The sequence below is a fragment of the Rousettus aegyptiacus genome, unplaced genomic scaffold (assembly GCF_014176215.1).
Source record: "Rousettus aegyptiacus isolate mRouAeg1 unplaced genomic scaffold, mRouAeg1.p scaffold_m13_p_10, whole genome shotgun sequence".
Lineage (NCBI taxonomy): Eukaryota > Metazoa > Chordata > Mammalia > Chiroptera > Pteropodidae > Rousettus > Rousettus aegyptiacus.
In genome coordinates, this window is record NW_023416285.1 from 32313201 (window position 1) to 32333153 (window position 19953).

General features: G+C 33.6%; 1 protein-coding gene and 1 long non-coding RNA gene across 3 annotated transcripts in view; both read left to right on the forward strand.

Annotated features, from left to right (window-relative positions):
• Positions 1-19953, forward strand: part of EIF4E (eukaryotic translation initiation factor 4E) — a 34053-nt gene that overhangs the window by 1776 nt on the left and 12324 nt on the right. For both annotated transcript variants that reach the window (XM_016133590.2, XM_036227680.1), the window contains exon 2: positions 18334-18440. In XM_016133590.2, coding sequence (XP_015989076.1) covers positions 18334-18440 — 107 coding nt within the window. The remainder of the gene's footprint in view (positions 1-18333; positions 18441-19953) is intronic.
• LOC118608662 lies at positions 53-18327 on the forward strand. Its single transcript, XR_004953073.1, has 3 exons — positions 53-63; positions 7476-7477; positions 12221-18327. It is a non-coding gene; the product is annotated as an uncharacterized LOC118608662 (long non-coding RNA).

Sequence of the window (19953 nt, forward strand, 5' to 3'; positions counted from 1 at the left end):
CTTTCCGCGCAGTGCACTCGTCTCAGAGAATGCGAATGGGTCCAAATTCATCTGTTCTTCCGAGTCTTTATCGTCTGACATTTCTAAGGCATAGTTTGTTAGAATTAGGAACTTTTAAAATTAACTTTCCATTTGATTATTTTCTCTCTATCCATTCTACAGGTTTTCCTCTCAGACACCATTTTAAACTTAGTGGAAGCAAGCAGAAAGTGGATCCCAGAGCAGAAAGTTAATAGTTTACCGCCCAAGGGAGAAAGGGTATCTTTGTTATAGTTAGTGTTTGTTGGCACCGGCTCATTGAAACTTCTAAGCCTATGTTGCCGGTTCATCTAAAGTGACATTGTTTTACAGGCCTAATGGAGTTTACTAACCAGAAAGCCTTGACACTCTGGAATCAGTTTTAGACCTGGGTTCCTAGATATTTTTGTATATGGCAGTTTGTGATTTTTATAATGGTTTACCAATTTGCTTTGACTTTCTAAGGACTTTTATAATTATTTCGAACACTAGTCATGGAAAGGCCTGTAGAATAGGAAAAAAAAGGCTTATTTCTGATTATATCGATATAAATTATTCTTACCTTGTTGCCAGAATTGAAAACAGCTTTTCTGCTTGGTTACGGGTTCTTTTATTGGTGCCTCTTTTCATTTATGTTCCTGGATATTAGATTGACTGCAAAACTCTTAAGTTGCTGATACAATTCATTGACTTTAGAACATTAATGTACATAGATAAAGACATAGGATGTTTGAAAAATTTTAACTTAAAACCCTTTTAACGGGGTTTTAATGTTCACTTTTGACCGGATCTGCTTCCCTGCACACAGAATCAGTGTCATTAAAAAGCATTACAGCTGTTAATAGGGGTAAGGCTAAAACCTCGAAACAATAATGTATTCTGTGAAGTTTCAGTAGCATTTGGGTCCTGTGGATTTTGCAGAGCTATGCAGCTTTGTTTCAGCAGCACAAAACTGAACTACAAAGTGTTAAAGGACTATTTCGAGTCAGTAAATATTTATAGACCCTGATGTGGTTAGGACGCTATACCAATTGTTCTTTAGGATACAGAATTTAAAAAATGTGATTCTATACCTTGTTCAGTGTAACTGCTTAGGTTAATTCCCAGCAATGAGGTCAGTGATACAGTATATATAGTATTCTAGTGCTGTCCCTGTAGATTTGGTTACTTCATTTAAATTGGGAAGTAGAAAACCTAAAAGCCTAAAGTGTGTGAAAGTGGAAAGCCAGGTTGAAAGTAGTAGTTCGAGGATGTAAAATAGTATTGAAATGTTTATTTTTAGTGAAAATGCAGGTACTTATTACTTTTAATGCACCCTTGTCCAGAGATTATTTAGAATTTTTTGACAACTTTAAATAATGAGTTTTTTTTTTTTTTTTAAGCAGCTGGTTAGTATTGCTTGGAATTGAGATATTGCTGTGGAAACCTACAGAAAGCATATTTGTTCCTTGCTATTTCAGCTAGCTCATGAGTTTTCTTATTGCTTCTCTGATGGATGTAATCATAAGCACTTAAAAGAGCCATGGGTTTTTTTCTGCTTGTTCCACTTTTCATAGACATTTGGGGACTTTTTAGTTATGTAAATTATATAAAATATCAATCATTTCAATTTGATACTGGGTAATTTTTCTCATTCAGATATGGCTTTCAAATATTTGTTGAGAATCTTGATGGGGCAAATTAAAGGAGACATTTTCTCTCTTTACAGGCAATAAGGCAAAATTTTGAACATTGGGATAAATAATGCTTTCTCGTTATTTAGTTGACATTTGATTGTGGCTAGGTCAAAATTAGACTTGATATTACTTGGTGAAGATGGCAAGGCGGTTTCCCCAGGACATCTTGTCTCCAGTGGGTCATGTTTCTTTGTAGCTAGCTTTATCTTCATTTTGCATTCTTCATTATTGGACTTTTTTTTTTTTTAACTTGTAGTTCTTTTCAAGGTAAGTTTGTTTGTTTTTTTTTAGTTAAGCCGAGTATGTGTAATTATACTTAATTTTATATGTGTCTCTTGAATTTTTTAAACTACATTAATTTCATAAGTGGAATCAACTTGGACAGTCAGCCGATTTGTTTCTTGTTTAATTCTTTGGAAACATGCATTTTCTTGCAGAGCTTATTAAAAGTAAGACTTAAGTACTTATTGACAAATATGTTATATAATTCAGTGTTTTTTGCTAACCAAAGACTTGATTGACAAACAGACTTTGCAAATTAATATGTGTGTTCTTGCTTTAATGAAAGAACCTAGTTTGTCCAAATTCATCCATAAACCAACTAAATTCAGTTCAGGTGTTTATAGTCTAAATTTCACTTCATCTTACACTTTGAATTAATAGCATGTATAATTGTTTGACTTAGAGAAATGCAGTTTGTAAATAGACACATTTTACACACTGAAGTTGCAGAGAATAAAATGTAAAATTTTGTAAACTTAATCCAATTTTGACACAATATTTTAGGTGAAAAAATTTTAATAAACTGTTTATATATGGTAAAGAATGTAGAAATACCAACAGCCCTGGACATAATAAGGAATCTAAAATAGTTGTTCTAGCAATGGTTATTTCTACTTTTCCTTTCCTGCTACTGCTGGAAATTTTCTGGCTCTTCTATATCTGTAACTTGCTTCATCTTTGTCATAGAGACATTTTAGAAGTGGCAGTGAACATGGTTTAAGTCTAACGTGTGTGTGACCTTCAAGGAAGACTGAAAATCTTAAGTCTAGCTGAAAAATGGGAATAAGAAAATATAGTGATTTTGCTATTTGTTAATGCAGTATTCTGAGGTGATATTTTGTCAGTTATAAAGGACTAGATAAAGTTATATTCTCTGAATGCGTTGCATGCAGGTGTATACATGATTCATATATGCACCTTTTCCTCTCTGCTAGGAAATTCACATAGCTGCCTTTTGATTATCAATCCTTGGCCATTAGTAAGAAATGCAAAGCTTGTGATCCACAACCCGGAGATACTCTTTCCACTCTGTCTCTACCATAAAAATCACTAGCATTTCTTCAAAAGTTCCTGTTTGTGTTTGAAAAAAAAAGAAAGGATCGCTTTTGTCTCTTAGGTACTGAGTAGTCATTTCTAGTCACTTCTGGAACCTGAGACTGTCAGAAAAATAAAGGTCCCCCCCACCCCCCAGCTGGACCTTCTGGTACATTTTCCCACAGAAACAACAGGAAGCTGTAGTTTAGTCACACCGAGTTCAATAAGTTTCTGTGGAATTATGACAAATCTAACCAACATTGGATTTCCAGGGATGTGAATTTAAAATTCTAAGCAACTGACTTAATAAAAATGACTTTTAAACACAATCTGTTACAGTTATTTTTAATGTGGCCAGAGTTTTTCTTAATAATAGCTAAAATATAGAACTTAACTATTATGTCATGCACCAAAGTAAGTGCTTTACATATATTAATTCTTACAAGCACTCTATGAGGTAGGTGGTATTATTATTTCACAAATGAGGAAACCAAGGCACAGAAAGATTAAGTAACTTTGTGTTACAAACTTGTCCAAGATCACACAGCTAAGTGGTGGAGTGGAGTATGAACTAAAGCAACCAGTTTCCAGAGTATATGTTCTTAACTATGACAGTCTTTCCAGTAGGCATGTAATATGGTTTCCTTGTGCAACTTGGGAAAATTAATTTGAGGAACTTCACTAGATGTTTTGCTACAGCTATAAGAGAAAATGTATGGACATTTTTTAGGCTTTTTTGTACTACAGTGTTTGATAACTGAAGTACAGAATCATAAGAAATTAGCACCTTAGTGTCTGCATCTGTGGACTGAACAAGTAATAACACTGGTGTATTTTAGTAGTTGATCCAGAACTTTTGGGTAGATTTCTAAAGAAAACGAATGGTCAATTAGTTCCCTTCTCCCCCTTTGCATTTGATTTCTGGATCCTGTCAAACAAATGATTTGGCAGTTAAAATATTTTGCTGGTGAAAACAATGCAGTAAAGTACATTTTTAAAAATTCGAGAATATGGAGTTTATTCTCAGCTATCTTGTTTTAGTAATTTTGGTGAGAGGTGTGGCAAAAAGTAAAACAGTTTTGAAAAAATTTTAGTTGTAGTATGTTCTTAGTCCTAAAAGCTAAACTTTTGGGAAGGTTAAACTTGTTACGGTAAAATAGTTATAACATTTAAGTATTAACTAAGGCAAGAAAATTCGATATTTTAATTGGAAAGATAAAACTTACATCTTTTTCTCGTAGTTTTTTCCGATTCTCAATATTGTGGGATAAATACTTTTTATAGGTGAGAAATTCATATTTCGAGAAATTTTAAAAATTTCTCTATCGAGGTCGTATAGTTCCTAAGTGAGAGAGCTAGAACACAAATTAGGTTCAAACGGTAAGCTTTATAACAATTCTGTTCAAAAAAAACCCCTGAAACTAAAAAGTCCAACTCTTATTCTTCAATAAAACGCCTACCTTAAGGATAAAACTGATGCATAGGTCATCATTATACACAAAAAATGAAATCGTATCTTTGAGAGAATATATGGGATGACTTATGGGCAGTGGCATAGTGGAGGTAGAAGTGATACTCTTTTATGAATTTGTACACTTTATTTTTTTAATAATGCTTAGGATTGTAAAAATCTCTTGGACTTCGGTTTATAGTTAATGGTATTTAGCTTTTTTTAATTTTTGTAATTTTTTTGAATTTGTAATACATGCTCATGGCCTAAATTTAAATGTTTCTCTTTAGCAATCTGGTGACACGTTTGACCCTATTCTGAGAATAATGTTTTAAAATGTATCAAATAAAATACTTAGGATTACAAATGAATTCAGTTATATTTAAGTGTACAGTAAAGATCAAGTTAACACAAAACATTAATGATGCTGCCTGGCACAGGCTAAATCCTATGTTATTAGTGTGGAAAACCTATCTTCTATATTCAGCCACCCTCTCCTCTCTCCAAAGCATTCTCTGTTAATCAGTTTTTTGAGGGTTCATGTAGAAAAGTCTTTCCCAGAGAATTTTGTGTTGATGGAAATGACTTATATATGTGTGTGTCCAACATGGCAGCCACTAGCCACACACGCCTACTGAGCGCTTGAAAATGTGAGTAGTCCAACCAAGGAAATGGATTTTAAACTTTAATTCAAATGTAATGTTAATTACTTGAAATTTAATTCCATATGTGGCTGGCGGCTACCAAATGAACAATATAGCTCTAAAATTGAGACATATTCTGGTATATACAAACATATGTATATTGTATTTGGCCTAATTTTGTAAGTTACCACTGAATATGACCAGTTTGTTGAATAAGTTATTGTTTAATTTTATCCTAGGAAAACTTCTATATTTTAAACTTTCAAAGATAGTTATTTGGTCTTATATGGAATTAAAATTGTTCTATGGCTTTTTCTTTTTTCTATTTAAAAAAAATGTGTGTGAATAGGCAGTACTTTACATTGTTCAGAATTCAAATTTTGTACAAGAGTATACAGTGAAGTCCTCTCAAGCTGATCCCATCCAGGTGGATCATCTGCAGAGGCAATTAATATTATCATTTTGTATCTTTCCATAGAGATTTGTATATACACAAGCAAATATGATGTATATTCTTTTTTAGAAAGTAAGTGGTAGCCAACTATATACACTATTCTGACACATTTTATTTTTCACTTAATATGTCTTTTAGAGCATTGCATGTCAAAGCTTTCATAAAGCTTTCACTATTTTTCTGATGGTATGACATGGTTTGATCTTAATCATTTCTATATTGATTGACATTTTGGTTCTTTCCAACCATTTGCTATTTTAGTGCTCTGGTGAATAACTTTACCAATATCATTCCATACATAGGGTAGTATATCTGTAAGGAAAATGTTTTGGGAACAAATTGAAAATTTACCTCTACTGGTCAAATAAAACACTCCTGCGACTGTAGTTGGCTTTCAGACTACTTTTTTGTTTTAGGGCTCCTTCCTTTTTAAATTGTGAAATGTTTGTATGTAGAAAAAATAAAAATACATATGTGGATCAGTTTTACAGTAATAAACCGAAGACTTATGGTACCTATCACCTAAGAAATTACCAGTAGCTTGACTTTATATTTCATGATTGCGTTCATATTTCTTTGCCCTCATCTTGATTTGCATTAGTCATTCCTTTAATTTTTTTAACAGTATAATTGTTGTTAGAGTTTAATCTCCTGTGTATGTATCTTTTAGTTATGTGTTTTAGTTTCCAAAAACTAAAAACTCAGATGATTTGTAAGAAAGGATACTATTGCAGCTGTTAGGTGAAGGTTCCCAAGAGAAGATAAGCTGAACAGTTTCTGGGTTACAGTTTGAGTTCAGCTTCCTGGAATTTCTACTAGACCCCCTCTTGGGAAAACCAGTGGGTAAGATCATGAACATATTCTGGGAAACAGGACTTTATAGTTATCTGGTGGGGCCATAGCATGGGCCACGCAAAGAACCTTCAGTTTGGAGAGTTGTCTGTGCAAGTCAGCCCTCTCTGTATATCTTGTTTGAAGAGTAGGTTGAAGGTGAACTCTTCCCGTGTGAAATTCTTAGCTGTTCAGGGAGCAGGACACAAGAGAAAAGGAGCTAGGTTAACACATGGTTAAGCTGAGTTAAGTATAGGTAAACATTTGAGCCAGACATATGGCAATGTTTTTGTTTTTGTTTTTAGAGGTAGAATTATAGGCATCTTGGTCATAACAACCTTATCAAATGAAATGTAGCTGGAATCACATTGCTCTAATCTGGACTGTTTCTCTCTATATCTGGTGCACACCTGTCTTTCTTGAATCCCCTTTTACTGTGCTGGTTCTCTCTCATTTGACTTCTATGTGCACTTCTCCATTTTTTGTGTCCCTTTTCTTTCTCTTATTTCTTGTTCACTTTGGAAGATCACATCTCCAAGTAATTTTTTGAGAAAAGTTACATGAGAGTTGAAGATTTTTGAGACCTTGCATTTTAAACTATATCTGTAGTTGACTAGGTGTAGAATTCTTCAGAATTTTGATGTTCCACATTGTTTCACATTGTTCTTTAGTTGTAGCTGTTGATAAGTCAGAAGTATCTTCCCTTGTCCCCATTTTCCAGTAACATGCTATATAGTGTGAATATTTTTGCCCATTGCACTGCATACTCACTGGAATTTTAAAGTATGGCAAGGACTCATGTCCCTCGCTTCTGACATACTTGTTATTTTCCTCTCCTCTTTTTTCTTTTTGAAACAGTCATTCAGATGCTGGGGCCCCTGGACTGCTTCTCTGACTTAAAAAAAAATTAAATCTTGCTTTCATTTTTCCATCTTTTTACTTGATTTTCTGGGAAATTTCATTTATTTCCTAATCTTTTCTGCTTGACAATTTTAATTTCCAGGTTTCTCTCTTCTGCGCGCTCCCCCTCCTGACTTTATTTTTATAGCTTCCAGTAATTGTTGTGTGCATACAAAACTTTTAAGTCGTGAGGGTATATATAGATACATGTTTTTAAAGGCATTTTATTTTTGCTACCTGTTTCTTCCAAGTTGCTTATTTTCTTTTTCTTTTTTTGAACCCATATGGCAGCAATCCTAGTGACTTGGAAGGCTCTAGTTATTTCTCAAACAGCTCTCACAAAATTCTCTTTAATTTACCCGCTTTCTTCCTTCAGTTCCAGTTCTAAAGATGCCTCCAGCTTCTGAGACTTTAAGGATCTGTATGCATCTATCAGTTACTGCTTGTCCTCCATCTGCATTCCAGCTGCCCCCATGGTTGTGGGCTTTAAAAAGGAATCTCTTTACTAATAATTTCAGTGGAATTTTGAGAGGATACGAAATTGGAATTACTCAAACATTTGAGTGCCTGTCATGTGCCAGGCACTATCAAGTGCTTAACCCAGCTCTCCCTGGACCTTATAGTTACTGAATTACTGAATAGAAAAGAAATAAATAACACCTTGACATTTTAGAAGTAACTTACTGTTGCATTCTGATTATGGAATACAGTGTTACAGCTTTTTTATAACTGGGAAAAAAGTACCAGGAATAATAAACCTAGCAAGCAGTTTGCAGCATTCATGTACTCAAGTGCCAGTGCCTTCAAGTACCCAGGAATTACAAATTTAATGAGTAATTTGCAGGATTCATCAATAAAAGCCATACAATTCCTACTGTGTAATCCAGTGGGGGGTCTTTAATAAATGAAGAATCATAATTTGCTTTTGAAAAAGATTTAATATTGGGAAGTTGTTAATTTTTCCTAAATACCTAAATTCAGTACAAACTGAATCAAAATGTCAAAATCTTTGCAGATACAGTAGGGAACTAACTACACTGGCTTTCCCAAACTGGTCATGCTACTTTGTGTAGCCTGGTAGGTAAGAATGGTTTTTTTTATTTGAGACTCGTAAAATAAAACAAAAAATAAGTGATAGAAAGATAACCAGCCTAAAATACTCTCTGGCTCTTTGTAGAGAAAGTTTGCAAGGCCTATAGACTGTAACGTTTAACTGAAAGCATAAACAAATGAGAATTGGTAGTACATTTGTGAGAAGGATGAGAAAATGGGGAATGGAGAACTTGCTCTACAACAAGAAAAAAAAAATCACCAAAGGTAACTTTTAAAATGTGATGTTGGTGCAGATGTGGACTGACAGATCACTGCAACAGACTAAGCTGTCCATAAGTAGACTCAAGTATGTATTTGGGCTTAAGTATAATGTTATAAGAAATTGGTGTGAGGAAAATAAAAATCAGTAATTATAACAACTAGGTCTTCTTTAATATTTTGATTTACCTGTTTGTGGGCTCTTTTTTTCTCACTATACCCCACTCTCTGCCCCCCCCCCTGCCTCTTTTAAATGGACTTTTTTTTTTTTTTTGAGCAGTTTAGTTTCACTACAAAATTGAGATAAAGGTGCATAGGGTTTCAGTATACCTCCTGCTGCCTTTCCACCCCCCGCCCCTCCCCCCACCCCCTAATAAGAACACCTTCTCCACTATTAGTACCCCACACCAGAGTACATTTGTTACATTGGATGAACCTACATTGACACATCATCACCCCACATCCATAGTTTACGTAAAAGTTCACTCTTGTACATTCTGTGAGTTTGGACAAGTGTGTAAATGGTATGTACTTACCATTATAATACCATATACAGAGTAGTTTCATGACCTAAAAAATCTTTAGTTCTCTGCCTTTTCATTCCTCCTTCCCTCCTAACCTCTGGCAACTACTAATCTTTTTACTGTTGCCATAGTTTTGCCTTTTCCAAGATGTCATATAGTTAGAATCATAATATATGTAACCTTTTCAGATGGTTTTCTTTCACTTGGTAATACGCACTTAAGGTTCCTCCATGTCTTTTCACAGCTTGATAGCTCATTTCTTTTTAGTGAGGGATAATATTCCTTTGGCTAGACCACTGTTTATTTAGCACTTCTTAAATTAAAAAAGAAGTGATTCTCCAAAAAAGTAAAGTGCTCATTGTTTGTACAGTTCTGTAATGTACCTTTTCTCACGTTTACATTAGCATTTTAAAATAATTTTCCAAACAGCACATTTAGTGCCTATATCATGAAACAGTATAATTTATCTGTTACCTTTTGGTTGTTTTGATGTAGATATTGTCTCTAGCTTTTATTTACTAATATAAAGTATATAAAACTGTCCTGTTTCTTTGAAGAAATCTCTTAGAAGTATAATTATTGACTTAAAGAATATAGATCTTTTTGTATTTGGAAGTTTGATAGTTAACTAACTTAAATTAAGTTCAGTAAGTGGAAGGATATAACCTCTATAAACCTGGAGTTAGTTAGAAACAGTGACAATATACATGTTTTTCTAATTTTTTAAGAAACTAGGTTGGTTTCTTTTGAAAGGTGATTTAAATACTTGGACAATAAGAACAGATTTTATTTTATTTTTCTTATTAAAACTAGTTTACATTGAAAATTAACCTTTAACTTTTAACATAGAATTTTTTAAAAGAGAATTTAGAAAGCATTCAACTGCTTATTTAACTGCGACATGTAAAAATTGCTCTTTTAAAGCTTAACATTTAATCAATATCATTACATTTTACTTATGCTTTTCAAAGTTGATAGATATAAACTTAGAAGTAGCAGTTAAAGTCAAAATGTTTGCCTTTCAAATGGTAATTATAAAGCTTTAAAGAATAATTGAAATAGAAATTACCATGTAACTGGAACCACTATTATTGTGTGCAGTATAAATGCTTGTCCTAACGTCATTTTAGTGTTTTTGATATAGTTTGAGATATTTTTTACTTTTGTATATAATGTTCAACTTAGGTGAACTTTTCCATAGTTACTTTTAAATATAGTCATCTGGGAGCCTTTGTTTTAAGTAGCATTGACAAAAAATTATTTTGTTAGTCTTGTTATCATTCTAGATCACAACGTTTATTTATGTCTGAATTATCACACTTTTCTTTCTGAATTTATTATTTTGTCCTAAGCTACAAAAGATGAGTAATTTGACAGATATTAATGCTACCTTATAATTAGTTTATTAACAAAAAAAGTTTATTTTAAATGGAACAAGATGCCTACAAGTCTTTGTAGTAGAGTTAAGGATGTGTGCATTCAAGTTTTAAAATTGTATTCTAGAAATCAGAAGTTCAAGTGTGGTCTGTAGGGGGGCGTGTGTGTACATTTATACATTAGTAAAAGGTGGTTAAACATTGCTTGCTGTCTCCAGAAATGTTAATTTTTAGCTGTTGTGCAACAGCTTAATCAACTGTTCATGGAAGAGTTTAGCGCTACTCAATTAGGTTACTGGTATTTAAGTAGATTGGAATGTTGGGTTATAAAATTTTGCAGTGTTTTTGACACATGCTAATTTGTACAAATCAGCTCCTCCCCTCTATATCTCAGCTACTTTTTGTTTAGATGCCATTTTATTATATTAGTTGAAAAGAATATTTAAAAGTACTGTCTTTTGAATCAAAATTGATATTTGGGGTCTCATTCCTTTTCATGAAAAAAATTCATTTGAGCAGTGTTTGAAATTTAAAATGTATTTTGCTAAATCTCTCTGTTTTTCTATTTCAACTTTTTAGTTTAGGGCACAAAGGTCACCATTTTAAACTTTCGTTACAGAAAGGTAGAAGAACTGAAAAATCCACAGCCACACTTTCCTGATGAGTGATGTCAGATTATGTGATTCCTTTACTATAGATATAGGCCCGAAAACTTAAAAGTTGATTCAGTTATTTGTGGTAATTTTCAGTGTTCACACCAAAATTTCCTTTCCTTACAAGGCAGGTGGTGAAAATCTACTTGTTTTTGTGTACTAGTTAACTAATTATACTAATTTACTAATACTAATACTAATATGGGAGGGTGCTGGGAGAAATGCATCCTTTGTTGAAAAGAGACCTGGGAACTGAATGTTTGGAAACTAGAAGGAAGAATAGTTTAATGGTCTGTTTACATATCTTTCTTGTATTAAATAATAATAATTATGTCTTCAGAGTTAGTTATTTGTATCCATAAAAGAGGGGCTTTTATTTTACACTTCTCTATTTGTGCGACATGTGTGCTGTCTTGCATAATGATACAAATTCACTATAACTAATTGTTGGCATTTGCTTGCTTTTTTCTTAGTGGGATTTTGTGTATATGTTGGGGGAGAGTGAGAAGTGTCATTCATGCCTTTTTTTCTAGTCTATTGGTAGTGGTATGTATTTGCAAGATAGTGAAGGTGTTGAATCTGAGGCTGTGGGGCAAATGTACGTGCCTAGGCTTATGCCGCCTGGAAAGAGTACGTCAGTAACAATATATCCAACTCTGGGTATTTTGAGAGGAGCGTTCTAGTAATACTAATGATGAAGCAACAAACAGATAAAAGTAAAATATAAGGTATATCTGGCCATGAACACTGACAGTCCTGGATTTAAATAGCATAGAGTTGGTGTTCCAGGGCTTAGATGTGAAGAGCAGAGAGAATAATAGTTTCACAATATTGTGAAGATTGAATGTATTGAGATAATATATATATTGAAATAATGTATATAAAAATATGTAGCACCTCGCTTGATAATTGCTGCTTAGTAAATGTTGCCTATCAAGTACAAATTCAGTTTGGATGAAGTCTGAGGGTTGGTGTTATTACCACTTTAAAAATCATAAAGCTATTATTTTCGGTTCTTAGTTTGCTTACCGTTCTGCTTAGTATTTCATATCTTTAATGGATATAGTGTTTTCAGTTAACTGAAATGTTGGGTTAGCAGTTGTCGTTTTGGAGCATTTCCATTTCTGTTAAGATTATTTCAATTGAGTTAAAACAATGATGAAGCAAAGAAGGGGGAATATAAGGAAATGCTACTGGAGATGGGTTACCAATAGTATTGTTATCCGTTATTTGGCGCTGTGATGTTGAACTTGCCCAAAATTATGTAGCTGTGAATGGCAGAGCAAGGATTTCAACCTTGATAACATGGTTCCAGAGTATGTGATGTAAATCAGTGCTTCTTATACTCTTGTAGAAAATTAGTTTGTGTTTTAGCAATTACCAATCTAATGTTTTTGTAAAGTGTTAAAACTAGGATAAAGGTAAAAAATGCATATAAAATATAAGCCTAAACTTGATATAATTCATTTCAACAGACATCAAAGTACTATCAAATTGCTAGAAAGTTTTCTAAATGTTTACTTTCCATTTCTGTATTTAACCTGGCTGTAGATTATAACCAGCTGAAGTCTGTGGACCACACTTTGAGTTGCTGCTTCAAACCATTATTAGTATCAGAAGAACAATTGATTTTGCATACTTTAAATTAAGACTTAAGGTGATGTCCTAACCTAGGGGGAAAAAATCCTGAAAGTTCTTAGGAGTAAATATTTGTTCAGTGAAGTAATGGAGGAAACAAATTGGGTGTCCTAAAGGGAAGGCTCATTATTTCTAGAAGAGATGGTTTGTGTGTTGGGATTGAGAAATATTGAATATTCATAACCATGGAAAAGCATACTATGGTTTTAGAATTCAAGCTGTGTCAATTTGAACATGGTAAGAGAAGAATCTAAACTTTAGTCAGATTAGGAAAAAAACCCACAGAAATGATGCTAGGTTTGAGAAATATTTAGCTTTATAATAGTATTGTCCCACATGATTGCTACTATGCCTGATATATGTGTTGATTTTTGTAGGATGTAAAAAGCTACCTGAGATTATTTGCAACTAATTGTTAGATTGTCCCACTGTTGCTTAATATACTTTCTTTCCCCTCAGCTTTCTTCTATTGCTGTGACAGCTTCTGCACTCTGAGACCACTAAATTATAATGTACATTTTTTATTTGAATCTCATAAACTCCGCAAATCCAAACCAGGTTTAATATTTTGCATTTAAACTTGTCTTTTCTGTTTCCTTATCATCTGTATTCAATTACTTTGACATGTCTGTTAATGGCTTCCATTGCTCACAGGATGAAAGGTATACTTTTAGCCTGACCTTTGAGGCCTTTCACAGTCTCACTCTATGCTACCGTTCTAGCTCTGTCTGATTTCAAGAACCCTGTCTTTCTTTCTTACCAGTGTTTTACCATGTAGATGAACACTGCACCATCTCATGGCTTTACACTCATCTGAATTGTGTTCTGCAATGGTTTTTCAAGTACAGCTTATCTTTTGAGTTAAAAATGAATTCGATTACTTTGAGAGTAGCCATATCTGTTAAATTCACATTTCCTGTTTTGATTGGGTAATTTTTAAACCATGGATATTTCAAATGTAATTTCCAGTGAAATTTGTTTATGAGGGAGACCACCAAGCTGAAAGACCAGGTAGAGTAATGTTGTGGGACTTGGCAGTAAAGAATTCGATTTTAAACTGAAAGTAAATTTAAAGCTATTTCATTGCCTGCTCTATATGAAGCATCCATAAAAATGACAAATTTGTAAAATATCTTTCTTAGTTCCCATACAGATTACATGATAATCTTATTTACTTTTTTGATGGTTACATAATTGGGGAAATATCTGATTGAATCACTTTTAAGCCCTTCCCATGAAAACACCTGTTCTTGGGGTTTTCAAGGACAATTTTGTGAAGTTGGTGATATAGTATTACATCATTCTCCTGTACCTATTTAATGGTGATTCTGTTGATCCTGTCTCAGATACCTCAGTGGTTATTAATAGCCTTACAAAGATTTTTAAGAGGAGATACAATTGCAGAATACTTTAATTTTACTGTCAAATTGAATTTATATTTAAAGTACTTAGGAAATTGAGACCAATAATGAAAAATTTGGAGATCGTTATCGTAGTTGAGGTTTATGCTTAACTAAGGAGTGAGCTGAAAGCATTTTAAGTTGAAAATAAAAAAGGCCTTCCTGATTATTTAAATTGAAATTCAGAGGTTTTATAACAACAAAATAAGCTGAAAGAAATAAACAAAATGATTTTGTAATGAGGCATGTCTCAGCAGTCTCAATTTTTTTTTACCTTTGCAATAATTTATAACATAATTGTGAAATCAGGAAACTTAAAGGATGAATGGTTGATAATAAGCTTTTTGGTTTAAACCTCTGCTGATTAAGAATGGATTGTTGAAATCAGTAGATCTAGTCATAGCAAAATATGACTTAAATGAGTAATTTGTACTGAGAAGATATGCCCTTTTATCTCTTTAAATGTTAATATTTTCATAAGTAATTTCCATTATGAAGTGATTTCTAAATATCACTAGATTTGGTCTGTGCCATGTGAATGAGCATTTTCATAGAGTATCTGAATATTTTGTATCTTAGCTTGGAAACAGTTGGCTATTAAAACATATTTAGAGGGTTCGAGACATTCATATAAGTTTAAAAATTTGAACATGGGACCATTAAACTGTAGATAGCAACTTAAAAGGCTAAGAGAAACATCAGTACTATGCTTACATTAAAAACGGTTCCAAATACTGAGAAGATGATTATGGTTAATAAACTTTTCCCCCAATGCCTTAGAACATTTGTCTTAAAATGTAGCATGTGTATATAAAATATTAAAAGTGAAATAATTTAAATTAGTATGCTTATTGATTTATACAGCCACACATTTATTTAAACATGAGTAGTTTTTTTTTAGTTATAGGAAAAACTCAAAATTATATGTTTTTATTTAAAACATCAATTAAAGTAGGACTTTCAATTCAAAAGAAAACTTTTTTAATTCTAGGAACTCAATATATATTTTTCCCTTGAGATTATTACGTGCTTTTAGTTCCCGTGTGTCCAGAGACTTTAGGTACCATCTAAGTCGTAGTTCATCAATCTCCTGCTGGTGAAAAGTCAAATAACAGAAAAGAAAGGAAAATACTAAATGAATGAGAGCGTGACATTTTGGACCCTATGAAACTTGTAATTGCTCTCATTCATTATTTTTTATGTGCTGCTGAGGTAAAAGATTTAAGTAAATGTGAAGTTATGGTTTATAATGAGGATTTTGAATTTATGAATAATTTTTCTCATTGTCTTTTAATTAAGAGAATTTATAGTAACTTCTTAACTTTGTGAGGAAGAGTATCTTTTCTCATATACATCCAACCTCACAGAATCATATATGCCCAGCCCTTTGGTGGGACCATCATCATTATTTTAAACTCCACAAGCCACCTTTATTATTGCTCCTTTAAACTGTTAATAGCCTTTTATATATTTGCTCACATATCTACCTTTTTCATTTTTGTACTTCCATGCTCCCATCTGGGATTTTTTTCCCTTCTGGTTTGAAGACTTTCCTTTGTTCCTCTTTCTTTGGACCTCCTGGTGTCTGGTGTGTTTGTGGGTGGGAGGTAGGAGGTGGGAGATGTTTAAGTCTGTCTTTATTTTTCCAGTTCTGAAAGATATTATTTCCTATGTACCAAATTCTAGGTTGACAGGTTTGTTGATGTTGTTTTGGCATTAAGATGCCATTCTTTTGTCTTATGGCTTTCATAGTTTCTGTTGAGAAGTTGGCCGTTAATTCTTACTGTTTCTGTGAAAGTAATATATGTGGCTTTATTCCCCCTTCTTGACTACTTTTAATATTATCTCTTCATCTTTAATTTTTAGTAGTTTGTGATGTATGCAGGTGGCGTTTGTATTTATACTACTTGGAGTTCCTTGAATTTTTTGAATCTGTAACTTGAATTTCTGATGAAGTTTGGTAAATTTTGGTTATTATTTCTTTCTGTACTGCTTGTCCTGTTCTCTCTCCTTGTCCTTGAACTTTTTAACTATCTTCCATCTGTTTCTTACCATCTATTTTTTTTACCCCTGTGTGTGTTTCAATATTTTCTATTGGTCTGTCTTTGAGTTCACCAGTCCTACATTCTGCTGAGTTCAGTCTTATTCAATGAGCTCTTAATTTTGGACATTATAGTTGAGTTCCTTAATGTCTATTTGATTATTTTTAAAAATAGATTTCAAGTCTCTTTTCAAATACTTTAGTTTTTTCCCATCCCTTTTTTCCACCCTCTCTTTTACTGTACTTATTTATTATGTAGGCTTTGCCAATTCCATTATTTGGATCATGTCAGAGTGTCTATGGACAATTTAATTTCTTGATCATTAGTTACTTTAAATGAATTTTTTGCATGTCTAGTAATATTTTATTGTTTGCTAGGTATTACAAATAATATTTATAGAGGCTCAGAATTATGTTATTCTCTGAAGAGCGTAGAGTTCGGTTCTTGGAGGCAGTTAGTTTATAGGTTGATTACCTTGATCCTGTCAAGGATCGATTTTAGGATTTGAAAGGCAAATGTATTTCACCTGATTCTTAGGGCATGAAATTCCTAGAATTTCATCTGAAAATTGAGGATTTTTACCCATCCACTCTGGCCGGGTGTAGACGCGGCCTCCCTAATAGTATCCAGCCTCTGAAGTCTTGGCTCAGCTGTTCATAGATTTTTGAGGCTCCCTCCTCTGCAGTTCACTTTTACACTGTTCCCCAAAGCCCACCTGTCTGTCAGCCCCTAACTGTTGTCTCTTTATTCTTTGAGACTGTCTGGAGACCATAATTAATGTTAAGCTACTAGAGTAAGGAATGGCATTTGACAGTTATTTTCTGAAGACTTAAATTGGCTGTAATGAGGAAATGCTAGTAAGAACAATTGGGGATTTTAAGGCATATCTGTGAGCAAAATCAAGACATAGCCCCTTTTATGAGTGACTTTATAGACTAGTAGAAAGTAGTTCTTGGACATGTCATGTTGACTTACATAACACCAAAAAAACAATGTATTTTGTGAAATAGGTACTAATCACCTATCCGTTCTATGATCTTTTAGATTATACATCTTTAATTTACATAATCTTGTTAATGTGAACATATATCTATTGTTTTGCTGGTTCAACTCTTGTTGCAGGTCCCCCTCATCCCCTTTATATCAGCTTTTGGTTCAGCATCTGGTGACTTTCCTTGGCTCTCTCTTTTGTTGATACCAATTAATAATAGGATGAAGAGCTACACAGAGTAATGTGGAGAACACCTATTTTACCAGGCACTTTTATTTTCTGGCATTAGATGATGGTATTAATTATTATCTAGCCTAGAAGAAGACTTAAAGTCAAGCCAGTGTCCAGCTTTTTTGCATAGGACCAAATTAGAAATGACAGAAGTTGGCTGAACTTCTAACTTACTGTGTCATCATGTCAGTGCTATAAAGGCAAGGACCTTAATGTGTGATATTGGCTTGATCACTTTATAAAACTTTGTTATTGTACCATAGTTTTTACACTTCTCAAACTTTATTCTTTCTCCATCCTCACTTTCATATATAATACTTGAATGTAACAGTATGTTAATACAGATGATTTTCTCAACTTTGTTACATGGTCTCTGATAGTCTTTCTGATATTAAAATGTGTAAGTGGAAGATAACTACATATAGTATTATTATGTTTTTAAATTTGAGAAACCCTTTGCTCTTAATGAAGATATGCCAGAACGGAGGGTCTGGAGCTTTTCTTTAGAGGTTGGCCTGTGGTCTATTGCAGCAGTCCCCAACCTTTTTGGCACCAGGGACCAGTGCTCCTATGAGAATCTAATGCCTGATGACCTGAGGTGGAGCTGAGGCAGTGATGCTAGCTCTAGAGAGCCGCTGCAAATACAGATGAAGCTTCCCTCTTTCACCTGCTGCTCACCTCCTGCTGTGTGGCCCTGTTCCTAACAGGCTACGGACTGGTGCTGGTCCGTGGTAGGGTAGCCTTGTTATATTATATGAATGGTTCTATAATTTTTTTTCTTAAGAAAGAGATATTGGCACTTTTGTTCAAGTTTATTTAGAGTATTGCTGTAATAGATATGTTAAGAAATTTTAAATGTTTTATTATTTTCCACTAGGAAACCACCCCTACTCCTAATCCCCCACCTACAGAAGAAGATAAAACAGAATCTAATCAGGAGGTTGCTAACCCAGAACACTATATTAAACATCCTTTACAGAACAGGTAAGCTTTCTGACATATGAGTTTTCTGACTTAGGCAACAAGGTAAATGGTGAATAGGACCAGTTTGGAAAGAAAGGTTAGGTGAGGCTAGTTTTAGGTATGTCAGGTTGAGGATTCCATTTTCCCTTGGATGACCCATGTCTAGCAAGCATTTTTATATGTGAATCTTGAGCTCAGAAAGAACTGTTTGAGAGATTGGTTTGAAATTCAACAGTAATTGGTGGTGGTAATCGAAAACACAGTAGTCAATGAGTTCTCTTAAGTGAACTTGACTAAAGACAGAGGCTTGGGATATCAGCATATAAGGGATTTTTTTTTTTTTTTTTTGAGGGAGACTACCCATGAAGGGTATATAAGTATAAACTATATACACATTTTATGTCTCACAGAAAGGTCAGATATTCATTGGACTGGATGATTTTTTTAAAACTTTGCTAATGCACAGGAGAATGTCTAGTGTAGGTGATGGGAGAAGATTGGAGTAGTGTGAAGGGTAGATAGAAAGTATACAAAATGGTATAGAGAGCAAGAATAGGCAACTTGAAGTTGGGCTATGAAGGGAAAAATAAGAGGGCTGGGGGATTTGGAATCTGGAGGTTGGTTTGTATTTAAGACAAGGTAGGAGAGGCTAGGATGAGCTAAGTTTTCACAGTTATAGTGTAGTAGTTGAGTGGTTGTTCATTCTATAGTTTTCCCAACTCTACCATACCTGTTCCCAGTATGTTCGTGTTTTTACTTAATTGCCTTTTTGGTTTATATAATGAAAATGCATATGAACTCACTGAGAATTGATAATGCGAAGAAAATGGCAACACATAAACATTGTTAGAGTCTGGAAGAAAGAAAATTGGAATCGACTTCTGAATATATATAAGTATTTCAGTTTCTTTCATTTTCTGTACCTCCACCCTTTATTTATTTTAAAGATTTCATCATTTATTAAGAAACACATTTCCCCATTATGGCCTGAATATTTTTTATCCTTCATACCATGGTAGAGCTACTGATATAATAGTCCAAACATGTTTTATGTCATTTTTTCATAGGAAACCCATGGCTTTAGCATGTCTGTCAGTGAAGAAAATATCAGTTCTTTAGACAATGGGGATTGTCGGCTAGTGAGTGAGATAACAAAGGTCAGATAGTCCATAGAGGGTAAAATCTTCCTCAGGAAAGTGTTGTGCCAAAAGTATTAAATGGAGCGATTAGTGGGAATTTGATACAGTTCAGCCTAACAATAACACCAAAATCCTTAAGGTATTTTTTCATCTTTATAGTAGTATCTTTAAAAACTATCTTTGTATGCCTTCTAGCTGTCTGTGAACAGTTCTTAGTGTTGCTGTTTTTGTGGGAAGAAATAATCAAGAGATACCCCTTACAGCTTGAATGAAATCTTGAGAGTTCTGAAAAGTGTCCTCATTGGAAAACAAACTGATTAAATGTTAAAATGAAGTCTCTGAGGATTTCAATTTCTCTGTAAATTTTAATTCTTAGGTAAAATTAGAAGTATCAT